Source organism: Lynx canadensis, chromosome E1 (assembly GCF_007474595.2).
Source record: "Lynx canadensis isolate LIC74 chromosome E1, mLynCan4.pri.v2, whole genome shotgun sequence".
NCBI lineage: Eukaryota > Metazoa > Chordata > Mammalia > Carnivora > Felidae > Lynx > Lynx canadensis.
Genome location: NC_044316.2, coordinates 20461657 through 20476618, shown reverse-complemented (window position 1 = coordinate 20476618; position 14962 = coordinate 20461657). Strand labels below are relative to the sequence as shown.

At 55.0% G+C, this 14962-nt stretch overlaps 1 protein-coding gene across 1 annotated transcript in view; it reads left to right on the top strand.

The window, feature by feature from the left end:
- ASIC2 (acid sensing ion channel subunit 2) overlaps positions 1-13857 on the top strand; it is a 266321-nt gene extending 252464 nt beyond the window's left edge. The window contains exons 5-10 of the mRNA XM_030296641.1: positions 1696-1752; positions 3133-3286; positions 5895-5986; positions 9505-9584; positions 11026-11094; positions 12901-13857. Coding sequence (XP_030152501.1) covers positions 1696-1752; positions 3133-3286; positions 5895-5986; positions 9505-9584; positions 11026-11094; positions 12901-13002 — 554 coding nt within the window. The 3' untranslated portion in view covers positions 13003-13857. The remainder of the gene's footprint in view (positions 1-1695; positions 1753-3132; positions 3287-5894; positions 5987-9504; positions 9585-11025; positions 11095-12900) is intronic.
- Positions 13858-14962: the final 1105 nt, after the last annotated feature.

The following is a 14962-nucleotide window of genomic DNA, read 5'->3' as shown; positions in this document are numbered from 1 at the left end:
CCAGGTGTCTGTTGCTTTCATCCAGATGGTTTCCTTCTCGCATCCAAATGTCTAGCACTCTTTCAGATGAGGCAAAAGTCCCTCAGCTGGCAAATAGATGCGCATGTGCTGATATTTCTGGTGTCAGACTAACAATGCATGTAGCCATCTTATTAGAGGTAGTCGGCTAATCAGAGGCAGGAGCACGAGGGGTGGAGTGGGGGTGCAGGGGAGGGGGCATGGCGTGAGGGCTAATTCAAGCATGAAGAGTTTGGTTTCGCAGCAGAGAAGGAAGGATGACAAGCTGGGAGGAAGGGACCTTGGCTTCTAATTCAGATTCCTCCACTTATCTGCTGTGTGACCTGGCCCAAGTTACTAAATCTCTCTGTTCTTACCTTCATTATCTCTAAAATACAATCATTAGTTGTTAGGAGGATAAAATTAGGCTAAAATATAAAAGTGCAAAAGTCAGTGGTCATTTTATTAGCACACGCGGAGAGGAACCAAAAGTAGTATTGACTGATGATCTACTATGTGTTGGGAGCTTTGCTATCCTATTCAATGGCTACCATTTCATGGCCATATCATACTTTATTTAAGTTTATTTAACTAAATCCTTATATCAGACATTTAATTCATTATCAATTGCTTTCTTTTATAACCAATGCTCAGATTTAGCTTATAGCTAAACTCTATTTCATCAGTAATCTGTAAGTTTTTCTAGAAATCTAATTGTATAATTGTTGATCTTTAAAATTGCCTCTGAGCTTCCCAGAAGACAGAGCAAAAAGAGAAACACCAGTTACATTGTTATTGTTGGAAAGAAGGAAGCATACCAGCTCTCAGCTCTTGAAAAGGGGGTTTAGGGAAATAGTAAGGAAAGGACATTGTGGTAGGTTTAATTTTAGCACCCGGGGAAAAAAAAGGCCGGGCCTGGGTTTTGGGGGTGGGGGGGGCAGAGGTGGCGTCTGGATTTCTACTGAGAGACCATAGAGAAGGATACAGCACTGGGGAATGTTACCTGCCTGATGGATCAGACTGGATCACCAGCCAGTAAGGTTCCCCCGTGGAACCTGAGCCAAAAGCAAGCAGTAGAGGTTTTAACCGTTCTACCCATGACATTCTTACTGGCATCTCTGTTACCGAATTAAGGGCAAGAAACTTACATGGTGGGGCTTGTTCACAGACAGCAGAGGTGTGGCCCTGGCCTCGGGGTCAGACTGGTCAGGCCAGTGTATTCAAAACCCATCTCCATCACTGCTAGCTCTGATGTCCTGGGAAGGCAGGATACTTTAACCTCAAGACTCTCAGGGGTGAAACAGACACGGTATTTCCTATTTCCGGAGGTACCCGTGTGAGTTAAAGGCGAAGATGTGTGCCTGGAGGTAGAGGTGCTTTCTGCCAGTCTCTACTTTCAGCCACCAAGGCTTTCTCACCTGTCACCCACCTGAGCTAGTTGGGCCAGCGCAGCAATCTGGGAGAAGTTAGCTAGGCAGACCCTATATTCACCTGCCCAAGCTCCCAGAGCAGAGCAGACCTAATCCCCTGGCTCTGGGTAACACTGCACCCCCACTTGCCCCCAGCTCTTATGGGTGATTCCCTTCTGACTGCCGGGGGACTGCTGCTCCTCCCCGGTTGCAGGATGCATTCCCTTTCCCCAGCCCAGGAGGGAGGGGTTGCTGCCTGAGTACGTCTCCTTGTGTCTCTTCGTTGCAGGGGATGCCCCTTTCTGTACTCCGGAGCAGCACAAGGAGTGCGCAGAGCCTGCCCTAGGTCAGTACTGGGGGACAAAGGGAGTGGGAGCTGAGCTTGAGACCTCAGAGGTGTTCTGGGTGTGGGAGAGATAGGGCGGAAGGGGCACCGGAGGGGGGAGGAGAGGCTGGCTGGGGCTGCAGCACTGTAGGAGCTGGAGAGGAAGGTGGAGAGGAGGCAGGAGAGAGGGAGGGGAGGAAACTGATGCAGGCGGATGAGGGCTGGTGAGGCACTGGGGGAGTGAGAGGAAGTAGAGAGGTGCGGTAGAGAAGGGGTGGGTTTCAGGGGAATGGAGAGCACTGGGGAGCACAGAGGAAGGGACAGAGATGGAGAGAGGATGAATGAACAGTAGACATCCGGGTGGGCACCGAAGGAGGTAGGGGAGGGGGGAAGGGGCAGCCGCTGTGCATTTCTCCCTCCTCCTCCTCTGGCTGGGTGCTCGTGGGTTGGAATAACTGCTGGAATCCCCCACTGGAAAACTTCAGGTGCAGGAGATCCGACAAACAAGCCACAACCCCAAAGCTAGACTCACTCCACCTGCCTGCCTCTCTCTGCACCTGGGACGTGGTCTATGATCAAGACGAGCAGAGAGCATGTTTAAATCATAGGGACTCAAGTTCGTTCAGCAGCTGCACTTGCTGGAGCTAAGCTAGGACAGCTCTGGACTCCTGTGTCCAGTTGCTTCCAGAAGGACTGATCGTGGGGGGGAGGCGCCGGCCTTAGAGAAGAGTGAAAGATGTGTACAAAGACATCTCTCCTTGGAGTATGGAATCCCATGGGTAACACTGCCATGATCAGAGAGACGGAGGGAAGGAAGTGATATCTTTAGCCACCCCTTCCTCAGGTGAAGACAGGAGCAGAAAAGGTGCGGGAGGTTGCTTCTAGGGACAGGAACTGAGAATCTTTGCCTGCACCCTGCCCCAGCAGGCACCGGAGGCGGGCTCTGGCTAGGAAGGAGCCTCAGAGGGAATACCACTGAGCCCTGGGTTTTAGATAAAATGTTCTCTCATGTTTGCCCGTGACGGGAGGCCCACTTTGTGGATGAGAACACTGAGGCTAGGAGCAGAGAAGGCTCTGGGAAGCTGAAGGGGCCTGGACTCCTGTGGAACCCATTCTCCAAAAGCGGTGCCTTTCAACAATTTTTAAAGGACAACATAACAATAAAGGAAGTGGAAGGAGAACAGGACCAAGAGAGACACATAGAGTGGGCACTTTTCATGAGCGCTCACACCCTCACCAATCTATAGCCAAAGCCCAGCTCCCCTCATCTCCACAGCCCCGCCCCTCACTTCCCGGGGATGGCCCCTCCTCCCAGCTTCCGCGCCCCCACCTCCCCAGCGGCTGGAACCCTGAGGCCCCGCCCCCACAGCTGACTAAGCCCCGCCCCCCTCTCCCCCGCAGGTCTGCTGGCGGAGAAGGACAGCAATTACTGTCTCTGCAGGACACCCTGCAACCTGACCCGCTACAACAAAGAGCTGTCCATGGTGAAGATCCCCAGCAAGACGTCAGCCAAGTACCTCGAGAAGAAATTCAACAAATCAGAAAAATATATCTCGTAAGCTCAGTGGGCACCGGTAGGCAGAGGGAGAAGGGATGGACCCAGGAGAAACTGGGGGCAGTCGAGGAGGAGGGCAGAGGGAAGCTCCGTTTGGCAGAACTGAACTGACCCTCGGCCGTGTGCCAAGCTCTGTGTTTAGGACTCAGAAAGTGAAGACAAAGATGATTAAGAAGCAGCCCCTCCCCCAGCCGTTAAGGAGCTTACAGTCTTGAGAGAGGAGCGTACGTCTGAATGCTTTACAGGCTGATACAGGCAGGAAGGGAGGCTGCTTGATTGCACCTCACATGGGGTTGCCCTCAAGGAAACCTTCAGAGACTTTAAGTTTATTTCTTTATTTTGAGAGAGAGAGACAGAGAAAGCGAGCAGGGGAGGGGCAGAGAGAGAGAGGGAGAGACAGAATATCAAGCAGGTTCCGTGCTGTCAGAGTCATGGAATCTGATGTGGGGTTTGAATTCCCCAACTGTGAGATCATGACCTGAGCGGAAGTCAAGAGTCAGAAGCTTGGGGGCGCCTGGGTGGCTCAGTTGGATAAGTGTCCAACTTCAGCTCAAGTCATGATCTCATGGCCCATGAGTTCCACTCTGTGCTGACAGGTCAGAGCCTGGAGCCTGCTTCAGATTCTGTCTCCCTCTCTCTCTGCCCCTCCCCCCCCCCTCTCAAAAATAAAATAAAAACATAAAAAAAAATTTAAACAAAGGAGTCGGAAGCTTAATGTACTGAGCCAGTCACATGCCCCAGCTTCAGCGATCTTGTTTAAGAGGATGTGTAGGAGTTTTCCAGGCAGGCTTGCACATTTCATTCCCTCCACCCAGAATGCTTTTCCTCTCGCACTTTACCCACCTGGTTCCTCATTGTGCAGGTCTCCATTTCAAGGTCATCTCAAACAGCTAAATTAGTTCTCCTCCTTTTCAATCTCTGTCCAAGCACTCTGGTGTTTTCCTTTGTGGCATTCACCTAAGGGTGTCATTTCCATGTTCTCGTGTGTGTGTGCCCCACTAGACGGAAAGCCCCCTGAAGGCTGCAGCCTTTCCTTGTGTTCGCTGCTGTGGAGGGTCTGGCACAGAGCTGGCATTCAAAAAAATGTCTTTAACAGAATAAATGAATGGAAGTCTTGGGAGCAGAGGTGTCCCAGGCACAGGGCAGACAAGAGAATGGCCAGAGGGAGCTGGGACAGGTGGATGTGTCAGAGCAAGAGGGCCTCGTCTCCCTGGGGGACAGGGAGTGGATTTTATCCAAAAAGAGGAGGGGGCCTCTGATGAGCTTCAAGTAGGTGACAGCCTCAACCGTGTATTTTAGACCACTGCTCTGCAACAGAACTTTTGCCATGACGGCAGAAGCACAGATTGTGTATCTCCGAGGACCAACAAGGGAGCCACTAACCGCATGTGGTTAGTGAGCATTTTAAATGTAGCCTGGGTGACAGAGGAACTGAAATGTAATTATTTTTAACGTTTTATTTATTTATTTTGAGAGAGCACACGCAGGGGAGGGGCAGAGAGAGAGGGAGAGAGAGAGAGAGAGAGAGAGAGAGAGAGAGAGAGAGAGCCAGCCCCAAGCAGGCTCCTCACTGTCAGCACAGAGCCTGACTCGGGGCTCAAACTCATACACCGTGAGATCATGACCTGAGCCAAAACCAAGAGTCAGCCGCTCAACCAAAGGAGTCACCCAGGCATCCCTGAATTGTAATGTTTTCTAGCAGTTTTAGAAAGATCCTTCAGGGGGCAGTGTGGAGGACAGAAGGGAAGCCAGAAGAAAGGGAGGCGGCCTGGTAGGAGGCAGTTGTCATCACCCAGGCAAGCGATGGTGACACTTACTTTGAACGGCGCCTCGGGGAGCCCTGCATGAAGAGGAGGATTTGCTTCTCTCTCACCAGCCGCTCCCTCCTGCCACACGGCCACCGGAGCCCATCCCGGGGCAGCTCTGGCTCAGCCGGTTGCAAACAAGGGGCACCGAGGCCACTGTGACCAGCGTCGCAGGAGATGGAGAAAAGGAGGTGCCAGGCCCTGCTGCTGAGCCGACGTTCTGCCAGCAGCGATGACTTTTCCTGCCAAGATGTGTCTTGTTAACACACCTGCCTAAAAGAGGAAAAGGGAACCCCCCGGCCAGATATAGATTTGTTCCTCCCTGAGCCTGGCAGCTGATTTGGCAGTGTGAGCGCATGGGCGTCCCACTAGGACAACCTTGTTATAAATCCAAGTAGGAGCATGGCGGGGGGCTCTCCGGAGTGGGTAGAGGCCACCCGGGAGGTCAGCTGGGGCAAGCAAGGCAAGAGAGTGAAGAGCTTGTCAAGAGAGTGCTGAACTCACCTGCAGGTGGGGAGCCAGGAAGACCCTGTGGGGGGCCCAGAGACCTGGAGGCCAGGTAGGACTCGTGGAAAGCTGTCCCAAAGAGGGACACCTGATATGTGCCTCCAGAGCACTGGGCTGGGGGTCAGGGCTCTTGGTTCCAAGGTCAGCTCTGTCACTGACCAGCTCTAACTTTGGGCTGGTCGTTTCACTTTCCTGGGCCTCAGCCCCTCCCTCTGTCAATGGGAAAGCTGGGTTGGATGGCCTGCGTGGATCCTGATGGTCCTCACCGTGTATGGTACTGGATATTCCCTCTGCAGAGAGAACATCCTCGTTCTGGATATATTTTTTGAAGCGCTCAATTATGAGACAATTGAACAGAAGAAGGCATATGAAGTTGCTGCCTTACTCGGTATGTCGGTGTCTGTTGCACAAATTTCCACACGTCATGGCGGGGAGTGAGGGGGAGTGGGCAGGGGGTAGGCAGGCAGACAGCACTCTCAATGTGCTAATTACGCCCTCTGTCCCAGAATGGGAAGGCCTCCCGTGTGGCGGAGGTTTTAGGCTCAGCTCATGCCCCAATTTAAGCCTCAGCTTCCCCATTGACACAATGATGCAAGTGAGCTGAAAGGTCTCTCAGGGCCTTCCCAGGGCTGCCCCGTTGGACTCTGCGGTCTTCTGCCCCCAGGTTGGAGTGACAGTCCCGGGGCCGCAGCGGGAAAAGAGCTGTCCAATGGAGGGAAGGCTGAGCTTTGGGTGGTCCCCAGGCAGTGAGTGTGAGTGTGGGACTGGAAAGCAACATGGCAGCACTGGGGCCAGATGTCCCCCCTGGATTGAGAGTCCTTTGTCAAACACAAAAAAAGGGTCACACATCCCCAGATGTCTACAAACCTGACTGCCGCCCCCACTCGAGTTTACATCAGCTCCCCTGGCCGCACCGCCAAATAACGGATGCAGGGAGTTCCGTTCAACCCTGCCCCCCGCCAAACTCACAAAACCCCCGGAGGTGGTCAGCTGAAAGACCTGTGCCTTGGGTCCTTCTCCCAACTCCAGCTCACTCTCAAGAGAGGACATGATGCTGTCCCTACAAGGAGAATTAGCCGCTGTTGTCCCTGTGAGTTGGACAGAGAGTGGTATCCTGGGGGAGGTGGGTGGCAGGTGTAGAGGGAAGTATAGAGGTTCAGAGCCAAAGACTACTGCATACCAGCTCCGAGAATGTGGGCAAGTGGCCTCACTCACTGGACGTCAGGCCCCTCATCTGTGAAATGGGTCTAATAAAGCTGCTTGATGAGTTCATTGTGATGGTTAGCCGGGGTAAAGCCTCAGCCCACAGAAGGCGCATAAAGAATAGTTTCTGGTACCTGGACAGTCACCATGCCAGAGACCCAGGGCCCCCGCTGGTGATTCCAGGCACCATGTGAGCATTTCTGCACCTCTCCCAGGCGACTGGGGACTGGGCCACAGCTGGGACCCAGTTGGGTTAAGGTGGCTGTCACTTGGGTCTCAGACGCTGTTGCGGCCAAAAGGGACTAAGCCAAGACTCTAATGTCCTGGGCCGGAGGTAGAGGTCATGCTCCAGACATGTAGACCCACTCACCCTGCCTCTGTCACCTCATTTCTTTTTTTTTTCTTTTTTTGAGAGAGAAAGAGAAAGTGTGCGTACAAGCGGGGGAGGGGCAGAGAGAAGGAGAGACAGAATCCCAAGCAGGCTCCACGCCATCAGCGCAGAGCCCGATGCGGGGCTCAAACTCACAAACTGAGATCACGACCTGAGCCGAGATCAACAGTCTGACGCTTAACCAACGAGCCACCCAGGCATCCCCCTCCTTCATTTCCTAAAGATAACTCAAGACAGGGCTCTCCCCATCCCCCCATATAGGCTCACAGCTCGCTCTCTCTCTCTCTCTCTCGCTCTCACTCTCTCTCTGTCTTACACACACACACACACACACACACACACACACACTGAGAAGGGCCTGAGCTCTGAATCTGTCAGAAAGGATAGCTCATCTCTGCATCTGATATGAGGATGAGATGTTCCCAGCATCTTGTTCCCACCCAGAATAGCCTGCTGAGAAATCATGCTGCCATCTGTGCCTCCCGTGACAAGAGTGCGTGCCGCTCGCAAGCACTCAGTCCCCAAGCCCGTTGGGCCCTTCCCTCACCGCTGCGCAGCCCGCCCTCACCCCAGCGCACACCGCACAGGCACTCATCCACACACAGCACACCCCGCCCCAAAGCGCGCACACACGCACACCATGCTGAGCCACGCACACCGGTGCACGGTGGCACAGACCCACAGACTCATCACACACACCTGTCCGTACGCACACACATGTTCACACAGGTTCCGCACACTCAGACGCACTATGCCCACCCCCACAAAGCCGCACTCACACACACTTAGACACACTCAGGGTCCCCACCCTAGACGTAAATAGCCACCTGCGTGAAGCCATCGACAGCCAGACATGCTTCTTCTACTAAACAAGCATGTGCACATGCAGAGGACCCTGGCACATAACCCACACTCACACACACTGCACACACGTGCAAACACACACCTCACACCTGACATGAACACCTGTAAGAACCCACTCCCCAGTAATGTCCCCACGAAGGGCATCAGAGAGGGCAGGGGGGAGAGGAGTGAGGGGAACCGTTGGAGCCCAGCTCCAAGCCCACCCAGGAAGAGCCCCCTTCCCGCCCTCTCTGCCTGCTCACCTGGGACTGTGGTTGTCTGACCCCACTCGGCCATAATCAGGGATTGTAATCAGAGAGGGCAGATGTGGCCAACAGAAAGTTCTCAGACCACGAGGTCAGCCCGGTGCACCCCCTTTCCCAGGCGCTCTCCCCGCCCAGCCCAGCAGCTAACGGTCTCAGAGGCTTCAGCTGGCAAGAACCTCACAGTTCTCTCCTCCACTCCCCTCCACCACCAAATGTCCTTTGAAGGCAAAGCTACTGAGAAGGTCAGGGGTTATCAAAACCACACAGCAGGCTGGTGGCCACTCTCCAAACGCAAATACTCTGAGCCCTCTGTTCGACCACGCTGACTTCCAGAGCCAAGCATTTGGACTTTTGGGGGGACCCTTGAGGATCTGATAATAGCTTCTCAAATAGGGACTCTCCCAGTACAAATGCCCAGGTACACCCATGTAATGTTTTGCATTCATTTCCAAAGGGTCTCCAACTGTCCACAACTCCCACAGGAGAGTTGTTCTCAGACCCTGGTGGGTTGGAGAATCCCCTGGGAATTTAAGAATCCTGACTTCCAGACCCCAGAATCAGAGATTCTGATTTTATAGACTTGGGGCATGTCCAGGTATCTACACTGGCGGGGACCTGAAGACCAGCCAAGAAACACTTTGGTCAATGGGGCCTATATACCCCCCAGCAAGAACATCTACTCTAGGAAAAGACCAAATTGAGCATTTACTTTGAGGTGGGGGAGTTAGGGGAATGCTTCCTATGACCTTATCCCAAAGGTGAGAGGTGCCTTGAGTTGGCCCTGTGGGCCTCTTCATGATTGGGAGGGTAGGAAGGTCTCTTGTGCCATTGTTTCCGAGACCCACGCCCAAGGCACCTGACACATGAGTCTTGGGCTCCATTGTCCTGTCCCCAGGCCAAGACCACACACTTCTTGTCTCTATTCCCAGCCCAGAGACAAAGCGAGGCTTTGAGTGTGGTTCTGAAGGTAATTGAATAAGCCCATTAGCCTGTGAGGTCTTACAGTAGGCCCTCCAGTAAGCATTTGGGTTAATTCCCATCCACACTGGGTGCTGTGCAATGAGGGAGGGAGTTGTCCAGGGCCTGACCTACCTAAGGCCCAGGCTCCCCGTGGAGGGAGGTCTGGTTTCTGAGTTCTTTGTTCACTCCTTCCTAGAAGGGCCATGAGTAAAGCCAAATCTTTGACCTTTTCTCTCTCTCCAGGTGATATTGGTGGTCAGATGGGGCTGTTTATTGGTGCTAGTATCCTTACAATACTAGAGCTCTTTGATTATATTTACGAGGTAAGACTGGGGTTGTTCGTGGGGAAATGACCGTATGCTGATACTCTCATCCTACCCTGATGCATGGGGGAGAGGGTGGCCTCTTTCCACCCAGAACCCGCTTTCTCCTCCCTGTCCACAAATACTGTCTATCACCAAGTCCTAGGCAGGGAGGAGGGGGTGGGTCCAAGAGAGACAGAAGCCACAGTCCTATCCCCAGGCAGCTGGGAGATCCGTGGGCTGTCCACACTTGCAGGAAGGGAGAGGAAGCATCGAGAAGGAGAAGAGCCAGAACTGAGGCCAGCTCTGAGCCCCTCCCACGCAAGACCAGCTGTGGTGGCTTCATACGTGTGTGTGTCTGCACCCACACACTCACAGCACATGCACACGCATACCCCCCACACACACACACCACTCACACACCCTGGTACCACTCGTAAATACATACACACACATATATACTATTTTCACCCAGCAGACACACACACACACACACACACACACACACACACACACACGCATGCACACATGGGCCCTCTGGGTGGCCCGTCACCTGAGTAGTGCCTATCCTGGTGCAGGCAGGCTTAGAGAAGCGGCATTTCCTGACGACTTCATCAATTCTGAGGAAGCAGGAACAAAGGCACACAGGCCATTTCTGGCTGTTCACAGCCAGAGATGTCCCCTCAAAAGGCAGCTGGAACAGAGCCTCTGAAAGCATCTCAAACAATAGACAGCGGCTTCTGGCTCTGAGAATTCCTTTGCTCCTCAGCCTTCCCTTCCCACCCCGTCTCCCCTGCATCCTCCAGAGCTGGGCTGGCTCCAGTGTCTCCAGAATTCCTAAGGGGGTTCCTCAGTGTCCCCAGGGCCACCAGAGTTTCGCGCCAGCAAGAAGAGCCGGCACAGCAGTGTCCTGCCTCCTTGAGAGGGCCGTCCTTGGCCAAAGGCCCCGGGGGACCATTGTGGGGAGCTGGAGGACCCCGAGTACCAGGGTCCTCTGGAGTGCCACATTCCCCCTCCCGGCATGGTGACCTTGTTCCCCAAACCCAAGTCACCCACGGCCAGATCTCATTCTGCTTTGCTTATTAATTTTGGGGAAGAGTTGTTATAAAGTTACGGAAATTGCATCCTGCCAAGTAACATGTTTAATAACTGCCCCTTGTTGCTAGGAATCGAATGTTATGAACTCAGGGGGGGCCCTGGTCTTACGAACAGTGGGGCTCTCAGGCCTGGAAAGTGATTGGTAATCTCCTCCCCCAGGCCCAGCCTCAGAAAGGGGCTCCCAGGCTGCTCATCCACACGCTCCTTCCACAAGAGAAAACGGTCCCCGTGCCAGAAGGGGCCTCCTGTGACCTCCTCCAGGATCTACCTCCTGCACCAAAACCTCGCTTCAGCCAAAAGATTGGGCAGGGGCTCCCAGAGCTGGTCGCTCTACCTGACCAACCCTGTCCTGATTTTCTTGCAGCTGATCAAAGAGAAGCTCTTAGACTTGCTTGGTAAAGAAGAGGACGAAGGGAGCCACGACGAGAACGTGGTAAGAGCGACCTGTGTGCTCTAGGTTGCTCTGTTCTCTGCTTTTGTGGGGCTGCATGAGACCAGATGTCAGGGCCTGGGCGGGGGAGACACGCCTTAACTCAGGTTGTCCAAGGACACTCCCACGGAGCCCGGGGCTCTCTCTGACACCCATCCAGAGCCTGATAGCAAGCCATGGATGTAGCCAATACCTGGCCCAGTCTAGCTTCTCCAGGGCTGGAGCCTTACAGCTCTCATCGCGTGCCTTGGGGGAAGCAGGGAGGCTCCGCTCCCTTACTCTCAGGGTGTCAAGGTGCAAGTGAGGACGTCACTGGCGCTTTACTCCTTCGGAAGGGGACGCGGAGCTCGGGGCCCCGCGAGGTTGTTACCCACGTAACCGCCTCCTAGTGCGTTCCAAGTACGCGTCAGGCTCCACGCTGCAGGCCATAGCGTACCTTGTCATTTCAGCTGTGCAGTTACCCTGGAGAAAGGTCTGTTCTCTCCATTTTGTATTTGAGGCAGTTGAGGCCTAAAAGGTCAAGGTCACCCAGGCGATGAATGGCAGAGCCGGACGCAGAGCCCCCCTGACCGCCGTCCTACTCTGCCTCTCTTCCCTCGAGCGGCCAGTGAGGCCCCACCTCTTATGGCTGTGTGCTCTCCTTCCCAAACTCAGTCTGCTCCTGGGCTCTGGCCTCAGCTGCCTGGTACAGGTATCTCTGGCTTTTCCCGGTTGAGACTTCGCCCTGAGAATGCCAGGCCCGTGAGGCAACCACCACCCCCCTGGAGTCAGCAAATCCAAAGTGATCCCAGCCCCTTCCCCCCAGGAGGCCCCCGTTTCTGCTCCAGACGCCATGTCTCTACCCATCTCCCGGGCGAAAAATCTCTGCTTAGGTTCTCCCGGGCCCCTGCAGCCTCTGTTGAATAGAAACCAGTGTCTGTTGAGGGGAAGGCAGTGTGGAAGGGGCCGGGGATCTGCACTCAGGTCCCTGCTTCCCAGCTCAGTGCCTGAGGGCAGGTGGGTTACCTCCCTGAGCACCTGTCCAGTCACAGGCACCTCAGGGACTTGTCATTTGCATTAAGTGGGACCATGCCTGTAAAGCAGTCAGCAGTGCCTAATTTACAGTAAGTGCTCAGCCTCTGTCACCTCCCCCCACCGCAGCCCCATCCTCATCAGATCTCCCCCACATTCTTGGCACAGCCTCCTGGCTGCTATCTCTCTGCTCCCATCCCTCCCAGCCTCCAGCCCTCCGCGGCATGGGAGTCACTGGGAAAGCTCAAGGCCCCCCAGCCCCACCCTGTCCAGGGACCCGAGACTGCCAGGGGCCAGCCTAACCCTAAAGGTCCACTGGGGAGCCGTGACTACTCTGGTTCTGGCTGGTTGGGGGCCTCCCCACTTCCTCCTAGGCCTCAGCAATTGGCACCCCATGCCCCCAGCCTGGTCGTCCTCTACCCAGAAAGGCCTCAAGGGAGGACCCCAGGAGGAGGACAGGAGGGGACATGCTCCTGCCTCGGAGTTAGAGAGCACTCAGAAGTAGCTTTCGGTGACACATCGGGGCAGCTGCTAAACCCCATCACCAGGGCACCCGGTCCCTACCCTGGGGGCACCTAAGTGGGCAATGGTAAGGATCCTGAAGGCAGCGAGGCCCCTCCAGCCTCGGGCCCCGCGACAGCAAGCCAGCCCCTGAGATGTCTGGGGCAGGGGCCGTGGTGCCCTGGGAGAGCCCACAAGCAGGGGCCACAGTTCCCAGGGCCTAGGCTGGGCTGCCAGGGGCATCATGACAACATTTTGCAGAATGAATATCAGCACCCCCTATCTCCTTGCCTCCAGAGCACTTGTGACACGATGCCAAACCACTCTGAAACCATCAGCCACACTGTGAATGTGCCCCTGCAGACGGCCCTGGGGACCTTGGAGGAGATTGCCTGCTGACAGCCCATGGACCACCCGGCACCCTCCCAAACAGACCTTGAGGCCCAAGACCCAGGACAGGGGACAGCAGGCTCAGGTGGGATGGCCCCTGATGACAGAAGGAAGCAAGAGCCCCCTATGCACACATAGCAAACTATCTGCCAAAACCTCGCTGCGGCCACGTCTGACACGACGCGTCCTCGGGCCCCGCCGTGCGTCCCTCTTAGGAGAAAAGAGTCACACTCTGGAACTGTCCGAGAACCAACCTGCCATCACATCTCACTGCCAGATGTATAAAGCACCTGCATGCTGAGACTGCTCGCGGCGCCACCCCCTCGTCCGTCTCTGTTCATGACTCTCCTCCGTGCGCTTCCCGCCGGCCACTCTGCAGTCCTGCAGTGGGACCAGGCTCCAGCCCCAGAGCCACCCCGTGGCCACGCTGGAATCGCGACGGCACGGTCAAGAGGAAAAGCTCAGAACTCTCAGCCACGTCTGGTCCCTGTGTAGTTTGTGAAGGTTCTTAACCTGCCCACAAACCCCTTTGCCCGAGCCGGCCTGTGGGCTGACCAGGGCCACCCCCACCCCGGTCCCAGCGCCTGGTGGAGGCAGGGCGGCCTGGGCGACTCCAGCGCTCATCCAGGGGACCTGCGTCATCCTGCTGTCCTCGTGACCCGGCCTGTACATTCCAATTCTGTTTCTCTGGGGGTGGGGGGCTTGTTTTGTCTGTCTGTCAGAGATCTGTTTTGTTTTGTTTCATTCTCCAGATTTGGGTTTTGATGTTCTGAGGTTTGGTTTGATTTGGTTTCTCCATTTTCTCTGGCATTTATTTATTCGTGCTTCCGGTCACGGTCATATTAAAAGCTGGTCTTGTGGAAACAGCCGAGTCGATGCTGCCTTTCCCCCCATTACTAAGGTCTCGCTCCCCAAAGCCTTTGGGAAGGGCCAGGCCTGCCGGGTTAAAACCCACAGATTATAGCCATGGAAAGTCTCCTGCAACCACGCTTACCTTTACAAAGTGTATGGAGGGTATGCACTTACATTCTATTCTAAGTCTCTGAACACTATTGATCGCAACCTTTAAACGATCTCATGACCACTGATGGGTCACAGCCTGCGGTCTGAACGACACTGCCCTGGACCATAGGCGTGTGGCTCGAAGAGAACACCGCCCAGACCTAAGAACCATGAAGGAGGCCTTCCCGTCCCTCTGCACTTCGGTCCTGACTCCTCTCCCCTGTCAGTGAAGTCGGGCTGGCCTCCCTCCCACACACCAGCCTTTCCAGAGGCTCTCTGCACCCCACCTCCTCATCCCCATCAAACAGACCTGCTTGTCCCTGCAGAGGCCACACTGGCTTTCCGCCTCACTCCCGCTACTGCTGAGAGGATGTCCAGGCAGGATCGGAGGGTGGAGGTGCCTAGTGGGGAGGTGCCTGCTGCGGCAAGAGAGAGCTTCCTGTCCAGGCAGAATCTGTGTCTTCACGGCATCATGTTAATTCCAAGGGGACGGTGCCTGTAGCCTAACTTTCCCTTTCCCCACTCCCCCATCACTACCAACTCAAGGTCTTCCCTAAAGCCTCGTATGGTTGGCGCCTTCCTCCTCACGCACAGATGCGCAGAAAACACTGCCTGGCCCTTGCTCTACCTTCCAGTCTCTCACCATCATCTTCCTTCTCCCCGCCTCTCCCCTGCCCGATCCACGAGCACAAGGAAGAGGTATTTCCCCAGTGACCAAATGAGAAGAACCAGGTAGCAGGAGCTAGGAGCGCCCGCCCCGTCTCCTTCTCTCGGCAGCTGTGCTCTCTGGACTCAGTTCCCTTAATTTGAGGATGAAAATAATACTGTACCCGTGTCTTCGCAGAGGATCTCCGGAGGCCCCTTCAGACTTGAGGCACGTGAGGCTCTGCTGCCCCTGCGCAGGGGGACAAATCAGACCAGCCACGCTCACACACGCGGTGGCCAGGAAGCAGATGGGACACAGCAT